This window comes from Hippichthys cyanospilos, chromosome 22 (genome assembly GCF_059441005.1).
Source record: "Hippichthys cyanospilos isolate Australia breed blue-spotted pipefish chromosome 22, RoL_Hcya_1.0, whole genome shotgun sequence".
Classification (NCBI taxonomy): Eukaryota; Metazoa; Chordata; class Actinopteri; order Syngnathiformes; family Syngnathidae; genus Hippichthys; species Hippichthys cyanospilos.
In genome coordinates, this window is record NC_142390.1 from 6,982,327 (window position 1) to 6,999,685 (window position 17,359).

The following is a 17,359-nucleotide window of genomic DNA, read 5'->3' on the forward strand; positions in this document are numbered from 1 at the left end:
AAACGTTGCTGGAGTCAAATTAAGATGGGAGAGGGTAGGTATTTACAATAAATGTTATCTAATCCATTCACTTCCTGTGACGGTTTGTTTTCATTGAACTGCATGAAATACGCTTGAAAACACTAACACATGTTTTAACTCCGCCTTAATTCCCCCTCAACCAATGGGCAATTCGAGCCACTTCCGCATCGTTCCATTCCTCGTCTGAAGCAAAGAAACATGGCAGCTCCTCACAACTCAGATGACATTTCAGCGCATGTCGCGCGTATTTTGAATGAAAAACACTGCCCCGAACACTTAAATGCTCTAAAAACCTTAACGAACGCGTTACGGGACCAGGAATTCAGGTGGGAACGAAGTCGAGTGTTGCCTCGGAGTTCGACGTCGACTTGCTAAGCTAACTACAGTGTCACACATGCAACTAAGCTAACAATTTGACAACATAGCAGCGTAAATATTATGCTTTTAGTATACTTATTACCTTCAACTAATATATTGAGGTGGAAGTTGAGGCAGAAATGAACATAAATAGTACGACTGTAGTGACCTATTTCAGCTGTTATGTGAGGGTCACCTTAATATGAAGATAATCTCAGAAAAAATAAATAAAATGGTGTTGCATGTTTCTTTGTTGTAGTATATTAACTGCACCTGGATACTAATATTCTAAAACCTCTGGAAATAATAATTTCAGTTAAGACAATGCACTGGTTAGAGGAGTTATTAAACAAGAAACCCCAAATACCATTGTACATGGAATGTTTTCTTCATAACTTGTCATTTTATTTCCTCAACCAGGGATGTTGTGGACAGAGAAGCTTTCTCCGCTCTTCTGAAAGTCTTATCCCGACTGATCGATGAGCTCCAAGCTGCCAGCGATGCTGAACAGGACTTGAAATCCGTGGCTTTGCAGCTGCAACTCTCTGCCGAGTGCTTCCGGGCTTTGAGGAACTCCTGTGTGCAATCTGCTCGCAACCAAAGCCTCCTCAGGTAACGTCATGCATTATTCATATGCGTGAGTAGCACTATGTCAATATGTTTCTTCATCCAGGGAACTTGGTTTTGTCGATGTTTCCATTCAACTCCTGAGGTTCCTTCAGACAAATTCAAAGAGTGGGGATGGCATTTTAGAGCGTAAGTTATCAAATTCCAATGGAAACAGTTATTGGTCCAATAACGCCATTTTTCCTGTTAAATGTAGTTGCATCAGCGAGAGGTATTTGAAAGCCTAACAGATCGTTAATTGTTATACTGTATTGCAATTCAAGAAATATATTTTAAATGTTTTATTTGAACTGAATGATTTTGAAAAAATGTAATTGTAATTGTTTCCTCTCAATATAGCCATCCGATATGTAATTATTTTCAAGATGAAAATATCAAGTATCTGTATTGGTCTGATTCCATGCCTTAGTTCAAGGTATCGATACTTGCAATGTCAGCCGATGATAGTATTGTCCGCACTCTTGGGGCAAATCTACTCTCACGAACTAGAAATGTCAAAGAACAGAAAATGTCCAATAATTTCAGGAAGGTATGATAAAGGGAAATGCTGAAGCTTGTTTGATTGTTTCTTCCACTTACAAACAATAGATTAGTTCCAGGTGCTCAACATTTACAGATTTTGGAACTGAATGCACATAATAAGGTGCACCACATTTTAAGGTGCCCTGCCCATTTTGGAGAAAACTTAAGACTTTTAAGTGCACCTTATGGTCATGACAATTCGATAAATCGAAATGTTTTAAGTGATAATTTTCTGGAATAATGGTCCCTTGATGATTTTTTCTCCGCTGATCTATTTTAGCACTCCGTTGTGGAATCCAGTTCCTTGGTAATATATCTGTTGGGAACCAAGTGTGCAAAGATGACATTTGGCTGTTGATTTTTCCAGGACTTCTCTTGTAAGTTGTTGCAGTTCCAAGACACTTCATATCAATGTCATGATGTCAAGTATGCAGGGGTGGGAAAGGTACTTGCAAATGATGTAAAACATTATTCAGCAATATTAAAATGGAATGTTTCCTTGCAGCCAGCTGCTCAATGCGGATGATGAAAAGACAGTGAGCTATGCTTCCATGGTACTCCACACGTGCCTGGATGAAAGCAAGGTAGAAGACCTGTCTGAGCGGCAGAACATCCAGCTGGCTCTGAGGGTCATGGAGCTCTGCCGAACTCAACCCGAACTGGACTGGACGTAAGTTATGATTAGCAGATTTATCGATGTCACAAGGAGAATCCTTCTTTTTTTAAACGCAATGTAATCTGACAGGGTCCTTACTGCAACTCAACATTTTCTCAAGTCTTCAGCTTTGGTTGAAAACATGTACTCTGCAATGTCTCCCTGTGAAAGGTATTTTTTTTTTTAGTTTTATTTTTAGTTGCCGATTAATTGTTGCACCTCTAAATTTTATTATTCGAAATCTGATCTATAGCTTCATTGTTTTCACGTATGTATTCTGCAAAATGAAAAAGTAATACGTTGAATAAATGCAAATTTTTTTTCAGGCTCACCCTTTTAGAGCTGATTTCTGCCCAGCTAAGTGGCGGCGAGTCACTAGATTGCGGCATCCCTCCCGATGTGGCCCGTTTCCTCGCCTCCTCTTTCCAGAAAGGTTGTGGAGCTGTGTTGAGCCTCGCCACCAGCTTATCCTCCAGTGATCAGGTACATCCATTGTGTATTAGTGGTTATCAAACTTAAAAAGAAATTACTTAGTTTTCTCTATCTACTGTGTTGTATTCCAACACTAGCATACTTTGGCATATTTTTGCAATTCTTCACAGGTCCTGCAGGAGGCACTGACGATAATCAGTCTACTCGACGTGCTGTGTGAAATGACGTCACATACAGGACAGTTCATTTTCCTGCAGGATCATCCGGACCTCCTGGTGACCACCATAGGTAAATCAAGTCACACAAACAACAACCTCCCTTGAGTGACATAACCCCCCACCTCACTCCTGTCGTAAAGTTGTCCTGACGGAAAGCAGATTCCCCCAAGCATTCCTGTCCTTATAGTCGATAAAACACAGAATTTAAGTGTCTCCCTCCTGTTTTCCATCAGAACTCCTGAAACAGGTTCACACCATCGGAAAGAGCAGTAAGAACATCTTCAGCTCGGCACAGAATTTCGATACCTTGGTCAACGAAGACACCGACCGATCACCTGTCGTGAGCTTCAAGGCCCACCTCATCAGGCTTGTCGCAAACTTGTGTTACACTCACTCCAACAACCAGGACAAGGTAAGTAGGTGCATAGTGTACAATTGAAAGAAATCTGTAGCAGGTTTATCCATCTGTCCATTTTCTACAGTACAGAAATCTGAAGTTCGAACCCAGAATTTCAGAAATATGAGATTGACATGCTAACCACTAGACGACTGGCCGTGGTGGACATACTGTGTATAAATAGCCACATCAGGCTCATATTAAACAATGAAGAATTAGGCACTGATTTCAATCAGAATCTTTCAACTGGTGGAGGGCTGCCCTCCTACTAAGATTATGGTGCCTGACGCCTTTGATCATGGTAGACCAGGCAGGACACCTCCTGAATTATTTTAGCTCTACCAATTGTTAGTTTAGAGTTTTGAGAGGTTTTTGAATACAATGTTGGCCATTTTGCATTTTGTGTTTCAGAATGTTCAAAATTTCAATTGTTTTCTCACTGCTTTATGTACAAATCACATTGCTATCTTTAAATACCACTTTCAGTCATCATGTGTTTTATGACGGCCTGTATTGAGTAGTCTAGAGCTTGTGCCTAATACCAGTTATGAAATCACAAAGTATAATGTAGGACGTCCAGGACAGTTGAATTGGATCATCACGTTGAACAGAAAGCAACTCAGGTTGCCTGAGTATTGACTGCCTACCTTTGTTATTATATCAGATTGATGCACTCATAAATAATCTTCCTGAAACTCCAGGGCTGAAAATAGTGCCCCTCCAATTCAAATGGGATATGGGAATATAATTTTGAACCAAGATTGAAAAGAGGGATGGATGCCCTGCCTTTTTCCAACGTTAGTTCTTCAGTGCGTTATTCTTTTACATTGCGACCAAGAAACAGGCGGCCGCCGACTCAGCTGGACGACGAAAGAGAGGAAATGAGTTGATGGACTCTGAGTGTTCCTGTCCGTACAAAGCGTGTTCTGGCTCTCCCCCCACTCCCTGCCTGCCGAGCTCGCCCGCCGCCGCTGTGATTTTATCAGTTTGCCTCCATTGCCTGCTGTCAACATCTCACTCGTCACATCGATATAAATAATATAACGGTCTGGGGAGGAGCTGGCCTCCATGTGTGCCACAATATAAGGCCCCGTCCCATTTAATAGGAAGCGATTGATGGAATGCTTGTGGGATGGACACCCTCAGTTGGCCCCTCTGTAATATTTATGGATGCTGATCTGCGGCCTGTCAGTGGTCAGAAATCACCCCATATCTGTTTTCACCACGCAAGTTCCAGTAAACCACACTTTACTCCGTTTGCCGTCTAGAGAGATTGCAGCATAATACGTCCACGCCAAGTGCCGAACTGGATGCGCTTAAAGCGAAAGTCCGGTTCCTGCAGTGGAAAATGCAGAGCAGGGCTGTTTGTTCTCGTCTTTGACAGCACCAACATCTTTTTTTTTTTTTTTTTACGCCGCTATTACTTCTCACGCTCTTTTTGGAGAGCAACCACCGTGACAAGTGGAGGTCAGCAGCAAGCAAATACAATAATTGAGTATATAGACCCAAATAAATGATAAGAAGCAGATGATGCCATTGTGACAGGCGCAGGCGAACCCACAACTATGCTGCTGCTTTTTTCAGTTTTCCCCTTGTAGGTATCATTTGCCTTCAAATAATCAATTGGAATTTTTAAACACGGGCCTTCATTTCTCAGTTATTATAAGAGACAACAACATTGGTTTTGTTGCGTGTGCTTCATTGCAATTGTAGTACAACCGAAAAACAATTGAACGGTAAAAATGTGCAAATGAAAGCAAATGACATTGATTTGCATGTGAAATTGTGTCCTTAGGTGAGAGAACTGGAAGGCATCCCGCTCATTCTGGACAACTGCAGAATAGACAGCAACAACCCTTGTATCCTTGGTGAGCATTGGCAACAGGCTATAAACCATTTTATGTTTTGTTTTGTTTTTTCCCTGCCAAGTAGTATCGTTGATAAGTAAGCCGTTAAATTACATAGCAAAATAAGTTGAGGCAAATTTAGATTGACATATCAGCCTTAAAGCAACAATTTGGACGGGTCATTTTCATTGTTTTTGTTTTGTCTCAGTAGTTAAAGTTAATATTTTGTTTTCTTAGTGAAGATGAAATGGATTTATTTCGCTGAATTGCTCACTTCTTTAAACTGGCATATCTAATTCCGTAAGAGTCATCTCTTGGGCCACCTAAAGTGGAAAAATTACATTGTCCCTCCTTATATAACTCTCCCAGTCATCAGCCAGTGGTCTATTTTAGCCATTCGGAACCTCTTCGATCACAACCCCAAGAACCAGGAGTTGCTGGCCTCTCTGGAACGTCGCGGTGACACCGACTACTCGGCGCTCAAGAATTTGGGCTTTCGTGTGGAGCAGCGCGACGGCAGCTTGTTGCTTAGACCCATCAAGAAGGACGTGTGAGATTCTCAAGGGCGTCATCAGGAATCATATAGAACAGTACTTATAGGACCTAAACTATGCTCGATAGCACAGTATTAAAGTGCACAGGGTTTGTATCTTTTGGTTAAAAGATGCGCTATAATCCAAAGTCTTATTTAAAATATTCAATATTCAACTAATATCCAAAGTAACATGACTTGAGATATGGGACCGGGTTGACAAAATTTTACATTATAAGTGTGAATTTTGACTTACTATTTATGAGACTCAAATTGACTGAAAATGGTACTGCATGACTAGTTAATATTCTAAAATCCTTCTTTTCAAGAATTCTTCTTTTCAACATCGTTTGTGAATGTAAAGTATTTTTTGTGTGTAGTGCGCATGAACCTGGCAACCAGAGGCACCTTCATGAAGCAACTATCAGCTTTCTGATTCAGCAATCATGTTTTTGATAAAAGAGGGAAAAAGGTTGGCAACATGCAAGATTTACAACTCAAAGATAACTACATCTAACATCATCTGTTATGAAAGCCGCAAAGACAGGTAAGCTATGTTGACTTTACAATCTGTCTGGCTGATTGCTGGTCAAACATGAACTCAGCATTTTGTTGCTCATGCTTTTTTATAGAGAACACAGTAAAGTAACAGGCAATATAGAAGGTAGTGTTAGGACAAGTTGAATAAACTGAATTGTGAATGTGTTAGTGCAGCTAATACAGGACAATGAGTGCAAAGCAGTTTATGTTAAGTTAATTTGCATAACCTAGAATGACAAAAGCGTATCCAAGGACTTCACGGACTCATGTGTCACCAAGATCAACAACATCTGATAATTTAAAACTTCCAAGCCGGAATTACCCTCTGCTATTTAGCAAGATGTTGCTTCATGTTCCCATTCATTTTCGCTTAATTTGAAAATAAAGCTGCACTGCCATTGCCTTAAAAAACAACAAATTAACTTTGCTGTTTTAAAATTTCATGCAACCCCTGAATGTCCATCTGAGAACCATCGCTCTAGAAATATTATTGCTGTATATTCTTATTTAATGTGTAAGTAATAAAAACATAAAGTTACATCTTAAGTGGATGACAGCGGGCTCCTGACAGCTATGATCCCTTCTCACATTTTCTTATTTTACCTTAAATTTGAGTTTTTTTCTTGCCCTTCTGGGAGCTTTGTTAAGGTGATGCTACTTTGCATTTGTGATGTTTTCTGTGATTTGTTCACTTGTGAAACCCTTAGAGGCTCCGTTGTGATTAAGGGCCTTGTAAATCCATCTGACTTGACTTGACTTGGATATGGAACTAGTGCAGCTGGCCAGTATTGACTCAGTTGACTCGGCTTGCTTCAAATTCAGCTTTTTGCCACAGCAACTTGGGATTTCTTGAAAACTGAAGGTTAAGACTGTTTGACTTGCCCACATGTGACTAAGTCCCACCTGACCATTAGTTTTAAATACCGGCTTTTCGCCACTGCAACGTTGCCTTGAATAATCATGTTTTGACTCTTTGTCTTAGTCTTTGAAATACTACCAAACCTAACGCGCTGTTAAATGCAGCGACGAAAGGGCTTAAGGCATTCAATCTAACAAATGACTTTTTTCCTCAACCTTACAGCGTTGACTTTTCGCACCTCATGCAGCTTTTCTCCACTTTGTAAAATTATATATAGGGGAATTTTCTCCCACCTTCAGCACGTAGAACCTGTAATTTACTTTTTGATTGTGGTGATGAGCGGTAAGAGTGGATGGGGTTAAGGGGGCCAGAGAAGCGTTAGTTTACAGAATCCCGACCCCATAAGCTGAACAGTCCTGACACTCCAACAATGCGTTGCTTTACGGGCCCGCCCGTGCCCATTTTGTTAATGACAAGATGCACTGAAACAATTGGCCAGACTCTCCCCTCAATCCGCCGCCATAGTGCAGGGAGCTTACGCGGTTCCGGTCCCCAAGGATTTCAGACAGCTAACAAAACAGCGCTTACTTGCGCTCCACCGACTGGCTGCAATGCTTTTGAGCCCCGCAGGAAAAAGGCTGTGCGAGTAATTCAGAGCTGCCACGGCCGTCTGGTCACCTCCTAACATATTAGACAGGACCGCAATTTCTTGTCTGTCACGTATCAGCGTTTTAAGCCTGCTTTGTTTTTGTCCTAAAAAGCAAAAAAAAAAAAAAAAAAAAAAACTGGCTGTATGGGATGAGGCTTAATAAAGGCATTCATTTGCTACCGAGAATGTTTTTTCATGACTTTATTTCAGACAGGAACGACCAGATGCGGGAGGAAAAAAAAAAACAACAGGCATCAAGAGGAAGCTCAAAATAGATCAGGGAGCTGCAATGAGCTGCATTGCGTTGCTTTTAGAAAGCAAAAAAAAAAAGAAACATGGAAATTACTTGCACAATTTACTAATACAGTCTGACTGAATTTCTGCGATTGTGAAGAAGCATACTGAGATTCAGGACTACTTTTGCAAAGCATGGACTCTTTACAATAATATAGTGTTATCCCCAAATAATTTATAGCTTTCAAATGTGACCCCCTACACCCTCCAACAAAGACAATAGTAAAACACGTTTTTAGTAAACATTTTTCAATGGCAACGTTCTTTCCATTTGTAAAAGACATAAAGTGCCACGTTCCTCATATAAAAATATACTCTTCAAATTGTTTTGTCAGTTATATAAAGCCTAAATAAACATTATTTAACATGATTGGTGAGGGACTAAAAATAGCTGCAAGGCTCATATCCCCCCTTCGGTTTGTGTGGTTAAGGCACATGCCATCCGCCCAGGCAGGCTTAAACAGCGCTGGAAGTGTGGAATTCCAGGTCCGAGCCATTCATGGGAACATCCGCGGCGGCCCAACCCTGTCTTGGTGCCGCGGTGGCGTTCCGACGGGCCTTGCGCGCTTTTCTCAGCCCTCCAAAAACGAAACAAATGAACACAGTCGGGATGGAAAGTGCCGTTCACACTCAGGAGGTTGGATGCTAAAAATAGAAACAGGCCCGAGAAAAAGACCCTGTGCTTAATCAATAGCTTGACAGGTTACTAATGATGGCTACAAAAGAGATGGGCCTGAATATTTCATCAACACTGAAGACACTGCAGAAGTCCAGTTTGCAACAGTAGAACACAAAGAAGCAAAAAATGGTGAGTTGTTGTTTCCACTCTCGAGTAGGGATGTTCAAATACACTCATAACGGGTATCAATACTGATACAATCAGAAAAGATTGTTGCCAAAGACTTTTCCTTCTAATGATGAGTCACTGATTGAGTTCCTCAATACTCAAAGGTATACTAAACTTATTTAGCCATTTTCAGCTGCAAAACGTGGTATTTTTCCAATGATAGTGCGATAACATTTTTGTTTTTCAATTTAATTTTAATGGTTACCTTTAAAGATCTCTACTTTCACGTTTTTGCCACTTGGTGTTGACTGAAAGTGACATCATGTGCTAGAGCTTAGGTAACAAACCTATCACAGCTCAGGAGAGCAGGAGTGCCATGATTTGTCATTACAAGAACCTTGAGTACATGTAATTTTGACAGCAAGAGCAAAAAATGATTTAAAGGTATTCTTAGATTAAAATAATTTAGTCATGAAATAAGTTATAGACAAAATGTTACCTTTTTTACTACTGAAAATGGCAAAATTATTTCAGCATCGCTTTAAGTATCAACAACTGGTATTGACAGTCTTCAATTCCTTAAAACTACGCCGGTATCAGCCCTATACTGATACCTGGTATCGTTATTAGCCCACCCCTACTCTTTAGAGTTAAGCAATAAAGTGTAACATAAATTACTTACTTTTAATTTCAGTGTTCAAACAGAATACAGTGTGAGTTACAGTCAGCTTTTTAGCTATTGGTGTCCCCTCAGTTTCGACTGCAGCACTTCCAGTTAAACATATTCCCATTGTCCCCTGTACGTTCATATCATAGTAATAATTTTTCTTATGTGTGCGGCGCCTTTTCCTTACTGTCAGTTTCAACTTGAAGACTTTAAATAACATATCCTTTCTCTTGCAGGATTGTTGTTTCACACCGGCACGTAAGGGAAATGAACATCTTAAAGGATGTCAAAAATGTGCAAAATGTTTGAATAAATACTTTGAATGAATCCCCTGACCTTTCACCCCTTATCTACTTGCAGGTAAAAACGTCAGATTTCTCACTGCAGGTGTTGCATTTGACCACGCAGCACCAGTGGAACTTGCAGTTGCACTGCCAGACGCGCGTGTAGTGGTGCGTGTTGTAGCCCCGGCCGCAACACATCACGTTGCACCCGTCAGTGTGCGCTGACGTCCCGTTGCAGAGTCGACCCCGCGTTCCCGTGCTCCCCGTGACTTTGTCCTCATCGCAGTAGTTGGGCGAGCGCTCCAGGTACACCAGGTCGGTGTCGGTGGGCTTCTGATAGCCCCGGCTTTCTTTGAGGCGGAGAAAGGAAGGCTGGCGAAGCCGGGAAGCCTGGACCGGCTCCACTTGAACTGCTGCGCCGTAGCGTTCCTTGAGCAGGTAACCGATCTCTCGGAATTTCGGCAGAGTGATCCAGCAGGTCTTAGTGGTGCATGAACCTGAAACGCCGTGGCACTTGCACTCCAGCTTCATCCTCTCTTCCAGGATCTGTTCACAAACGCTCCGAATTAGTTTTGTGAATCTTGAAATATCCTCATCGTATTTCAGTAGCGTCTAAAGTACTTAAATGAGTAAGCAAGTTTTTTTTTTTCCATCTAAAAGTCAGTGAGCAAAAAAGGCTGAGAACTAGTGATCAATGATAATATTACTATAGTCTCTATTGCGGATTTTCACTCTAGACTAGGAGGTAATTCTCATCATAAATACCGGATCATCATGTCTGTGTTTTTGTACTGAAATCTGCTGTGTAGCTAGACTTGAGACTAGAGTCACTGGAATTGGACTTGAGTTGACAACCGTCAGTGTTTTGTTGACCTGTGACTTGACAAGAACTAAAAGGACTTTACATTTGGAAGTTAAGGACTCAGATCTATCGTAGTTGTGTGCCATGTACAGATGAGATGAATTGGCCATCAAAGATCATCATCTGCCCTTATTGGTCTTCTCTTTAAGAAGACCACATACTGCAGCTGTGTCCAAGCTTTGTGTGGAGGTTAGCCCAAATATCTAGTCGTAACTTTTCTGCCTCCCACACCAGCTCAGGCGCCTTCCCGGCCACAGAGGTGACATCGCATGTCCCTAGAGCTAGCTTCTGTGGCTCAGACTGCCAAGGTCACCCGTTTTGGCCAGCTCACTCAACACCCAAATAACCACAGGTGGTCAGCCCATGGGACGGGTTCCAATTGTTGGAAACGTGTCTCGTGAAAACGCTTGTGTAGGCTCGTGGATGTGAGGTTGTTCCGGATGGATTCTGCTCCCGTTACCTTCCTCCCTGCCTCGTTGTTGTGCAGATTCATCAGGCGCCGGGCGTTTTTCTTGATCTCGCGGGCGTCCACGAAACGGCGTGAGAATTCCACGCCGTATTTGACGTCAGCTGAGCAGCCGCCCCACTTCCAGCCCTCCTCGCGCTCGTGGTAGCCCTGCTTGTCGCGATCGCAGCCGCACTGGCTAAGGTTGCCCTGGCTACACGCTGTGGTCACTGCATGCGCCACGCCGGCAGCCGTGATGGCGTACGTGAAGGCCGCCTCTCGGCTACCTGAAGATAAGTGTGGGGGAAACTGAAATCTTATACCCACATGAAATGGATAACTGGATAAATAACAATCATTTGAATATTGGATAAACAAGAAGGTCTTCATTTCCTTCTCTTTATTCTCAAACAGAAGATTTTCACAAATTGACTGGAGTGACTAAACTGCTTTCATTATTTGATTATTGGTTTGTTCGATGTCGGAAAATTGGAAAACAATTGTGCACATTTTAGCCTAAGTAAAAGCTGGTACTTGTAAATATATTTTAATCTAACACATGAACCATCAGTCTACTTTCATAGAGGATTAAATGAAGAATATTTGTTGTCGAGAGACTGAAATTCCGAGGATTTGGACGAGTTTAGTTCTCCAAATGATTAAACGATGACCCAAACTCATCATATAAATATCGATATGTTGTCGATTATTCATTGCATCTCTAAAATAAACTGAAGCAATGCGGCCAAGAGAAACGTTATGAGATGAAGACTTCTGGAAATAAATTGATAGATTTTACGTCTCTAAAACTGAAACTGAAGCAATGCAGCCAAGAGAAATGTTATGGGATGAAGACTGTTGGAAAGGAATTAATACATTTTATGTTACAAATATTAGAATTATGACTGGACATGTTAGGCAGTGCTACTGGTGGTCTTTAAGCCAACCGAGAAGGCTTAGGTAGTCCTAAAGGCCCACTTCTGTTGTTACGCTGTCAGTGTGAAATATCTATGCACAGCAATTTCCTCATGTACCACATGCAGAATGTGGCTTCCATTAGAAGACGTCATCTGGTTTGCAGCAACGGACTCAGCATGTAGCACAGGCGGCAATAAAGCTTTTTAATTGGCCATGATGCCGTAGGCCACTGACAAACGCCGTCATCCCATCACGGATGCTGACTTTTCTGTCTTTATAACGGGAAGTTTCTCGATGCTCCGTTTGCCTCTTCAGTCAATGAGGACATGAAAAGCCAAGATTTCCAAAACCAATTTTTTGAAACATGGAGTTGTCTGACCACAGCGGACTTTTCCACTTTGCGTCATCTCAGACGGAGCCCGAGCCCAGAACTCGCTTCTGGATGTTATTGATATATGATTTTCCTCTTGCAAGTATTACTTTTATTTATTTATCATTTTAAACCTTTTTAAGATGCAGTGACAAATTGCATTTCCTTAAAATTCTTTTCCAAAGTTCTTCCAAGCCCAAGTAGGCATATTCTTTATGGACTCACGACAGTTTGTGAATGCGGGAAGGTCGTTCAGCATCGGTTTGTCCTTTACGTGGTGTGATTTTTACGCATTCTCTGGATATTTTATGGATATTATGGTTTGTCGATGATGGAATCCCCCAAAATTCCTTGCAATTATTTCTAGAGAAATGTCAGACTTTTGGACCCTTTTGCCCACATACTCAGCCTTTCAAGGATGCCCTTTAAGATGCAATTATTGTCTATTAACAAGTCTTTGTTGAATGTTGTAATCATTCCTTTTGCCTTTTCTGGCCCCTTGGCTAATTTTTATACTTTAATTTATGTCAAGTGTCCACAAAAGCAGGCTGAAGTCATCAGCAGTTATGGTTCACTTATTGTCCAAACTTGAGGAAAACACAAGTGACATCTACTGGCTGACTAGATTTTTCTTTTTTCTTTTTTTTTTTCCAGGTTAAGCCTTCCTGTTATGTTTTATACGTTTTATCAATGGAATTTCTCACACATCTTAAATGTCTCGCCGGGTCGGTTTTCGGCGTTCCACATTGTTTTTGCAAGCGATACGACGGTGTTGAAACCCTCCGTGGCCGAGTTTGACTGACACATGCCTGTTTCCAAGCGTTTTTTTTCACGTGTCACCATATGAACTGGAGAATAAACATCCTTATTTTATGGCATGCTGAGGGGGGGAATTAATTTACTGGCACCACGGTGGGTCGGTGTAATAGGATACCCCCCCGCGCCAATCAGTGTAATGCGCCCTCTCAACAGGCCGTGGTATTAATTCACGGCGTCTTGGGTAGAAGCGATTCTAATGGCTCCCCTCCAACCTGACAAAGTGAAACCATCAGGCCTGTGGTCCCCCCCCCCCCACAATCCATAACTAATAACAAACTCCCAAGTCTTCTCTCATCAGGCTAAATCTGTACAATCTGCATGTATTGTACAGGGAGCATTTCTCAAGGCATCAGGCGCATGCGACGGCCAAACAGCCATCTCCTCTCACCGTGATTTGTTTGGATTGTACAGCGGCGCATTGTTGCCATCCAGCTGCCGGGCCTGACTTCAATTAGTGGTTAGCATGATTCAAGCCGGCTCTTTCTCAATGCTTAATGAGTTCAAAGGACCGGCGGTCAAGCTGATGAAGTGGTACAGATGGTACGTTAGTGCTGTTTCTGTTGACGCTCTTCAAGGATTGCCAGGGAAACAAAACTGTGACTTGTGTCACTTTTGCTTGCTTAATTTTGAGCAATCCATAAATCCACCTTGTCATGTTCTGAGTTGTTTTTTGGGTTCGATTCTAGTTGAGTGTTGTTTTCTTGTCCTTTGTGTCAGTGTTGACTGCATCCACCTGTGATCAACACCTTTGCTTATGTTGACCAATCAGCTCCCTGCACCACTTCTGTCTTGTCCAGGTGTTTAGCGCCATCTCTTCAATATGGCTTTTATCTAGTTTCCTGTTTCGTTACACTTCTTATCAGATCATTATTGTTGTCATCTCCTAGTCCAACCTGTGTAAGTTGCATCACTGTTTTTTCCACATCCCGTATCAGTCCTTTGTAAGTTTGTATCTGGTTTTTGGTGGTTACTTTGTAAATCATTTTTTATTCAGCGTCAAAATTAAATGATTATTTTTGAGATAACCCTGCTTCTCTGCATTTAGGTCCACATCCTCCTCAAACCACACACAACTGTGACACACCTGAGACCCAGCCTATTGATTTGTGTCCACTGCAGGGGACATAAATTTTTGGTCTCTGATATTCTAGCTCATTCGAGGTTCCCGATGAAGAGCTGGTGTGTTCTGTAGAGGACATTCTGATCTTTCCAATGATGTCTCACGTGTTTTGGGTGGGGTGTACTTTATTTTGACAAAATGGAGACCACATAGTGGACACAAATTAGGAGGCTATGTCTCAGAAGTCGATATACAGGGGTGGTTTTAGTGTGAGTGTCTCATTGTTACAACATAAAAAAGCCTTGCCTAGGGCACAGTGATAAGGCCCAAAAATATAATTTTAACCCCCAGCCCCACATGCATTCTAGATGATTATGATTGTAATCAATTTTAATCTAAATTTAAAACCTCTATTTATTCCTAAATAAATCCTGAGACTACTGAATCATAACTTATTTTTGTATATTTTCTGCACCGTCCCTTTGACAGAATGTCCTGTTTTTGAATGGAGGAATGGAAATTAAAACGTGCTTTTTAAAAAATCCAGTTCAGCAAAAGAACCCATTGTTGAAACTTGAAGCACTACTCTGTTACTTTCCACCACTTAATTGAGGAAGAATCTATAACACTGTATAGATTGGGAAAGGTTCTTAACTTGGAGTCTCCGTGGGGAGTACAAGCCGAATCCAGAGCGTAATCTTCCCTGCTTTTACACGCCACACAGTGAAAGGAGACATTTCCTTTTGACAAAAGAAAGAAAGGAATCCAGATGTGTGTCTCTGTGGAACAAAGTGATTGCTCCCAGAACTGCGAGATTAAACGCGGGTCCAAACCCGCAGCGTGACCGCAACAAAACATTTCACATGGCAATATAATTTATATAAGGATCTCGCAATGAGGAGCCAACAAGCTTCTGTAGAGAGTCGAGTGGACTCAGACCTGTTTGACGTAAAGATGTAGCACCTAAATGCAGGGGTAACATTGCTTTTACAGTTTTGCGGTGGTGTTTTAAACCACATTTGCATTGCTTATATTTTAGGATGTGCTCTGCAAAACTTTTAGTATATAGTTATAATCTATAGTTATGATAAATAATATAAAACCAGTGCCACAGAGCAAATATCAATAATCAATACAGAATTGCAAATGGACTGACCTACTCTCAACTCTTGTCCGAAAACGGTCCTCTCGCCCAAGGCCGAGCAGTTCCAGCGTCCGTAGCGGAACTGGTACTGGCACTCGTTGATGCCCAGCTGGGCGCCTTCCCCGATGACGATGATCGCATCCGGGCGGCTCTGACAAAGGGCCCGCTGACGGGGCGCCAGACCCGGTATTTTGTTGCAGATTATGTTGGCACCCAGCGCTACCACGGATGATAGCGTCCTGTATTTGTAGAAAAAAAGATCTGAATCAAGTCATAGGTCAGAACCATATGAAGTTTTCATTGACAAGTTCATGGAGATGATTATTATCGCAGTTGTAGTTTGCACATTAGGTTTTACACCAGCGGTTTTCAACCCAGGGTCCTTGCTCATCTGAATGTCCACCAGCCTCATTGTCTGCATTTTCTTTTTATTTTTCTTTTGTGGTTTTTTTTTTTTTTTAATTGGTGACTCTTTTAAATTAGTGCATGTGGGGACCAATGAGCGTAAAAAAAAAAACATGGTGACAAAGAAATCGGACTTCTTTGCATGAATGTTTTTAAAATGCCAACAAAAGTGTTTTTCCTATGCATACATTCTGAGAAATATAATGTATCTCAATCAACAGGTTAAAATGACAGACAAATGTCCACTACACTGGACAAATGAATGGACCGTGTCTCAAAGGGACATAGAATAAAGTGCATTCCCTTAGAGAATGCAAATATGTCATTATAAATATGACGTTGTCTAGAACGACCTTGTTAAGATTCCATTTTATGTTTTTCTTCACATTTGAAATTGGAATTAAGGCATTATATGGCACAGAGGCACGCATGGATGCTTCAGTGGATTTTGTAAGGTCCCTAGACCCAAAAAGAGAAAGAGCCCATGCTCTCCACTCCTGCAAGCTACAATGATGAAATTTATCATTACAAGTAATTGATCAATTTATTGTGCGCGCATGTTAATAAAAGATAGCAAAGAACATAGCGCATAGCAGTTAACTGCGCACCTCAATCAAAATGCCACATCTCCTTTGATTCGTTTGTGGTCTAACATGCATTTTGACGGACTCGATTTTCCAAGTCACATTTTTTCCCCTTTCTAAAAATATTCTGTCTCACCAAAGAGGAAGCCCAACAAGTCAGTGTGGAAATAAATCAGGGCACGTTTACTTCCTTATGTTCAGCACCTGCGTCCTCGCACGGCTCTCCGTGCGTAATCGCTGCGTAAAAGTGATGTTATCCAAAGCTGGGGGGGTGGGGTTAAAAAAGCCGAAATAGCAACGTACAGGTAGCTACCGCTGGTGAGGATGAGGAAGATCTGTGGGTAGTAGATGGACAGCAGCGCGCTGCGAGACGAGATGATGAGCATGGTTGCGCATTGAACGCAACTTGAGCTTCTCTCCCTATTGTATAAAAAATAGCAATACAAAACAAACAAAAAGTTCTTATGTAAGGCGTCCAGGCAGGTGGTGGATTTAAGGCTTGCCCGTCGGTGCTCCGGCGCCGAGGGTGAGCCGCTGCATCCCGAGGCCGAAGTGCGCGCTCCCACCTGGGCTGCGAGAGTGCGGGGGTGGGCGGGGTGCGGGTGTGGGTAGGTGGGTGGGTGGCTCGGTTCGTGCGCATCCGAAAAGTTGCGAGGGAAGGGATGGAGCGTGTCGGTCCAAGGCTTCAATCATTTTCTGCTATAAATATTCAACATTAAGCATTTTTTTAATATTTCCCATCCGCCATAATAAGGACTGTTTTTGTGTACATGGCCTCAAAGGTTAGATAAGAACAACTATCATGACATACATTAAAATTCAATAATATAGAAGGCTTAACTTAACGCTACACTTGTCAACATAAAAACCCTATTGGAGTAAATTAAATTTCTCTTTGCCTCTTGCCTCCTTCTGCCTTATTAGTTGGCCGCCAGGGGGCAATATAATATGTGCATTTTATGCACATAACGTTTCACAACTGACTCAGCCGCAGTAATGGCAACAGTATTTCCTTTGAAGAGAATGAAAAACATGTCTATGCGTTTAAACCTATTGTTTAGTGG

The 17,359-nt window shown here is 41.8% G+C and overlaps 2 protein-coding genes across 3 annotated transcripts; one reads left to right on the top strand and one right to left on the bottom strand.

Moving 5' to 3' along the window:
• Positions 1-200: 200 nt before the first annotated feature.
• Positions 201-7,797, top strand: atxn10 (ataxin 10). 2 transcript variants are annotated; one of them, XM_088405777.1, is made up of 12 exons: positions 201-347; positions 799-990; positions 1,052-1,134; positions 1,808-1,904; positions 2,033-2,197; positions 2,273-2,353; positions 2,509-2,665; positions 2,785-2,902; positions 3,066-3,244; positions 5,025-5,088; positions 5,446-5,626; positions 5,989-7,797. In XM_088405777.1, the coding sequence occupies exons 1-12, from the start codon at positions 220-222 to the stop codon at positions 6,062-6,064; spliced, it is 1,521 nt and encodes a 506-aa protein (XP_088261903.1). In that variant the 5' UTR covers positions 201-219; the 3' UTR covers positions 6,065-7,797. The 2 variants fall into 2 exon arrangements, with proteins under 2 accessions (XP_088261903.1, XP_088261904.1); XM_088405778.1 differs by having other exon boundaries at positions 5,446-7,797.
• Positions 7,798-9,402: 1,605 nt separating this feature from the next.
• On the bottom strand, positions 9,403-16,834 carry wnt7ba (wingless-type MMTV integration site family, member 7Ba). Its single transcript, XM_088406359.1, has 4 exons — positions 16,599-16,834; positions 15,319-15,545; positions 11,011-11,282; positions 9,403-10,234 (listed from the first exon to the last, which is right to left on the bottom strand). The coding sequence occupies exons 1-4, from the start codon at positions 16,679-16,681 to the stop codon at positions 9,755-9,757; spliced, it is 1,062 nt and encodes a 353-aa protein (XP_088262485.1). The 5' UTR covers positions 16,682-16,834; the 3' UTR covers positions 9,403-9,754.
• Positions 16,835-17,359: the final 525 nt, after the last annotated feature.